Consider the following 4,774-nt stretch of genomic DNA (forward strand, 5'->3'; position numbering starts at 1 on the left):
GGCAGAAGCTGAAGAATGCAGCCAGGAAGTGGCCAGTGACAGCAGGGAGTGGCCCCCGAACCCCAGCCGGGTGAGCTGGGGTCATCAGGGTTGTGCCTCTTCCTCCAGCAGCCTGTCAGGAAGGAGCGGGCCCAGGCAATACTGCCCCAGGCCTCCTCTGCCCTTTCCTCCTCACAGTTCCCTCAGCTCGTTCCCACGAAGGGTGAGCACCCCGGGAGGGGGTGGCGGTGGGGATGGGGGGGGAGAGGAAGTGGGTGATTCAGACAGGACCCAGGCCATGCCAGGCCCTAGGAATGTGCCAGCACTCCTCCCCCCCCAACCCCCCACATAAGTGCAGGATCGAGGGGACACGCAGGCCCATGGAGACACAGAGGCATGGAAATGGACATCTGCAAGGTCCCAGCTCACACACCTCTCCTGCCCTCTGCTTCCCTCCCCAGCTCCTGGGAAATGAAGGAGAGGGTTGGGGGGGGGTGCTGACAGTGAGTACCCACTTACCAGGACTCTGCCCGCAGGGCCCTGGCTGGCCACGGTCACCCCGAGCCACATGTCCTCAATAATATGATGGTCAGGGTCACCTGTGGGCATGGTGGGGGGATCATGAGCCGGGGCACCCATCCTCCCTGTGTGTAGAGCCTCTGAGGGCAGGGCCGGTCTTCCTGACCCTCTACTCCTGCAGGCAACCCCCCCGCCGCCAGTGCCCCTCTCCAGCCCACCATTAATGTCAGCTCCACAAGCCCAATGTGGCCCCCTCTCCTCTAAGAGCTCCCTCCTCCCAGCTGGACAACAAGGGACTAGGAACTTCCCAGGGAAGCCTGAGAGCTCCCCCGGTCATTCTCTCTGTGCTACGCCCCCCCCCAAACTCCTGACCCAGCGCTGATCCCCGGAGCCTTCCCCTCACTTTTCTCGGAGATATCCATCCGCGCACAGTCATTCTTGTAGGCAGTGAGTGGGCACAGGTACACAGCACCGGTCCGGTTGGTATAGCCATCAGGCACGGCGAGGTCCCGGGGAGCACCAGCCAGGAGCCTGGGGAGCAAGGAGGTTGGCAGAGCAGAGCTCAGACTCCCCAAAGCCTGATTCAAACAACTCCCTGTTCACCATGTTTCCCGGGCATCTGCTGTGTCCCAGGTGCCAGGCTGTGTGCCAGGATCTGGGGTCAGGAGAGGAATGGATCCTGGCCCCTGCCCTCCAGGAGAGCCCAGTGCAGGGTGGGGGTGGGGGGGCACTGGGGAGGAAAGCGGGGGAGGGGAAAGCTACCCAGATCCAGTGTGGGGAGCAGTCAGGGAGGCACACAGAAGAGGGGAGCCCAGCCTGAGCTGATGATGACGAGGACTCACCAGGAGAAAGGGAGGAAGGGCACTTCAGGCAAAGGTGTGACATGTACGAAGGCCAGGAAGTATGAGCAAGCAGGGTGACTCAGGATCCACAAGGCCCCCAGTACAGCAGGCCGGCGGGAGGGGGGGGTGCGGCAGGGAGGGCACATTGGAGGGCAGGGTGGAAAGGGCAGCCACAGAGGGATTTTCTAAGCAAGGGAGTGACAGGAGCAGATCTGGGTTTTGGGAGGAATGTGTGGCATCTGAGTGACACGGTCGGATCTGGATTCTGGAAGGAATGCTTTGCCTTCTGAGGTGAAGGTAGACCGGAAGAAAGACTGGAGGAATCCTGGCACAGGTCAACTTCTGGGGGGAGGGGGGCTGAGGGGAGACAGTGTGAGGGGTGGGGTGGCTGCTGGAGGCCTGGGTCGTTCCCCTCTAAACTATGTGAGGACTTCGGTCTAGGGGCCAGCACGGAAGAAGACGAGCTGGAGGTCATGAGTGAATTCAGTGAGTGTCCCCTAAACCAGAGCCAGGGAAGCTGGGTCAGCAGGGCCCTGAAGTGACCTGGGTGATGTCTACTCTCCCGCCACATGGCACCACCACCACCCGGAGACAGGCATACAAGGTATGGGGGGGGGGGGGCCGGGGACNCACTGTGGCCGCAGGGCAGAGTTCTTGGCGGTGGGCACGAGCATGTGGATGGGCAAGGACAATCACGCTGCCCCCAGCCTGCCTAGTGCCCATCTTTGGGGATGATAACTGCAGGTCCCTACAAGGGTGCTTAGAGCCCTGGCCACCCTCTCGTCCCAGAGAGGTGGCTATTGGAGAGGAAGGCAGATCAGCCTGGAGGCAGTATCTCAGAAGACAGCCCTTGGCCCACCGGCATCAGAAATCTCTGGCATGTGTGTTAAAACGGCAAAGTCCGGGGGCACCTGGGTGGCTCAGTCGGTTAAGTGTCCGACTTCAGCTCAGGTCCTGATCTCAGGGTTGGTGAGTTCGAGCCCCGAACCGGGGCTCTGGGCTGACAGCTCGGAGCCTGGAGCCTGGAGCCTGTTTCGGATTCTGTGTCTCCCTCTCTGCCCCTCCCCCACTCTGTCTCTCTGTCTCAAAAATAAAGAAACATGAAACAAATTTCAAAAATAACAATAAAAAAAAATAAAACAGCAAAGTCCTCGGCCCACCACGGACTGTCGGAATTGCATCTTGGGGGGGGGTGGAGCCCTGGAACCTGCATATCTAACATGTGCCCCAAATACCGTGCACCTCAGTTTGAGAATATAGCTCTATGGCCTCCTTGCTCTCTGGGCATCTCCTCCCTGCAGTCTCTGGACACCCTGCGAGGCCTGCCTCCCAGACCCTGATGGGCGCAGCCTTCTGGGTGGCAGGGATCTCCTAAGCTACCCCTCCATCTGGCCCCAGCAACACTATCACCCTGAGGCTTCCGGCTCAGAACCTGGGCCCTGGGCTTCCTGCCAGAGTCTGGAGGTGCACAGCAACGCCCCCCCTTCCCCCCACTGCAGCTCCCTCTTGGCACCTGTGAGCAAGGGCTGTGAGGAGTGGGCAGGGCCCGGGCATGCTGGGACCTGGGGTGCCTCCGCCCACTGGGTGTCAGGAATGCACTGCCCGGGGGGTGCTGGCAAGGGGGTGGGACTTCTGCCTGCACCTCACTTCTCAGCTCACACCTCACCCTGAGAAGTGTCGCTGGGGGCAGAGGTGCGGCTTCTTTAAGCAGAGCAGGGCTAAGACGTGCAAGCAGGCAGGCTGGCAGGGCCCCAGGGTGGCAGCCAGGGCCGGTTAGTCATCCTCTGTCTGGGCCGGAGAAGGTGTCCGGTGAGTCCCCTGCCTGACCACCCATGGACATTTGCCCCCGGGTGCAACTGACAGGTGAGAGAGGGAAGCCAAAGCCCGTGGTAAAGGAACATTCCAGCCCGTGGGAAAAGAACCTGATGGCCCGCTTGTAGGGTTTGTTCCGCCCTGTGGGGCAGTTTCTTTTCCCTCTCCGAGCTGTGAGGGTCTCATCTGTAAAATGGGGACAGCAGCTGTCCCCCCAGTCCCGGAGGGGGAACAAAGGGGTTGGTTCATTCTTCAAAAGGGCTTTCTGACTATGAAGTCATGGCCAACGTGAGCACCGTCTGTCTGACTTCTCGTGGCATCAGGGACTGGCCTTAGCCCACGCCCAGGCGTCCCCCTGACCCTTCCCGGTGGGGAATTTTTGCCCCACCGGGTAGGGGGACCTGGAACCGAGGGCAAATAGCAGACTAGTTCAGTTGTTTAGAGGGAGCAGAGGACAGGACCCAAGTGGCACTTCCACAGGGGTGAAATCACTAAGGTGGGGTGGGGCATTCTAGCGTGGTCGCTCGGATTTGGCTGGAGGTAGAGGCTGAGGGATGGCTACAGTGACCTTGAAGGGGTAGGTCCAGGCCTCGGTGGGTGAGGAGGCCTTGGGGAGCCCAGGGTGCAGTCCAGGGCGTGAAATGCAATGCAAGTGTTGCTGTCCCCAGCCCAGCCCTGACCTAGTTGGGACGTGAGGTGGCTGAGGGGCAGGGTGGCCATGACCTCCCAGCTTTACTCATCTCAGAGGCACTAGGCTGAGGGGCCCCTCCTCTTAGCCTCCTGGGGTACCGGGCAGGCAGAATGGCAATCGGATCGAAATAAATCCCTTTGCCATCTATACCTGATCGGCCCTCACCCTGCACCAGCCTTGTGCCCGCTGATGGGCAGTGGGGCAGGACTGGTGCCCTAATTCCAGCCCCTCATCCTAGGCCCCTCCCTTCCCCATCCTAGGCTCCACAGGGAGCCCCCTCCCAACCCCCCTGGAGTATTTTTAGCTCCTACTTGGCCTACTCAGAGGCCCTTTAAGGCCCTCTGGCTCCCAGCCCGGGATGCAGCGGGTCTATAGCCAGACGACTAGGAGTTGGATGGGAAAGCTTATGCAGAGGGTCCGGTCCAGCTTCCTCTAGACACAGCCAGGTGTGGGAAAGGCCTTACTGGCCCGTAAATGAAATGTGAAATAACATGCAAACGACCACAATGCTGCCTGCTGTTGGGTCTGGTCCCGATCAGTGAGTCAAAAGCCGACCTCTCCCAGACCACCACTGAGCGCCCCCTCCAGGCAGCAGTCAGAAGGAAGGCTAGCTCTGGGAGCACGGAAGGAGGGAGATCAGCCGGCCTCTCTCCAAGCAGGGCTGGGCCCCTCTGGGAACTAGGGGGATGGATGAAATGACCTCTCAAGGGCTTTCAAAGAGCTGCCTCCTCAGCCTCTCCTTTGGCTCCAAGCCAGCCAGCCCCTCCTGGCCTCTGGGGATCCCCTTGGGCTCCAAGTCCCATCAAAGCACTTCCTCACCCCCATTCCATCACTCTTCCTGGAGCGGTTCAAAGCTAATGCACTGCAACGGCCAAACGCAGCAGAATGGGAGGGGGCTGGGGAACAGGATCCAGGGGCAGTTGAGGCAGCA

General features: G+C 60.7%; 1 protein-coding gene across 1 annotated transcript in view; it reads right to left on the reverse strand.

Moving 5' to 3' along the window:
- Positions 1-4,774, reverse strand: part of ITGA3 (integrin subunit alpha 3) — a 33,007-nt gene that overhangs the window by 22,356 nt on the left and 5,877 nt on the right. The window contains exons 3-4 of the mRNA XM_077776862.1: positions 902-1,029; positions 499-578 (exon numbers count right to left, since the gene is read on the reverse strand). Coding sequence (XP_077632988.1) covers positions 499-578; positions 902-1,029 — 208 coding nt within the window. The remainder of the gene's footprint in view (positions 1-498; positions 579-901; positions 1,030-4,774) is intronic.

This window comes from Crocuta crocuta, unplaced genomic scaffold (assembly GCF_008692635.1).
Source record: "Crocuta crocuta isolate KB4526 unplaced genomic scaffold, BGI_CrCroc_1.0 scaffold352, whole genome shotgun sequence".
NCBI classification, from domain to species: Eukaryota; Metazoa; Chordata; class Mammalia; order Carnivora; family Hyaenidae; genus Crocuta; species Crocuta crocuta.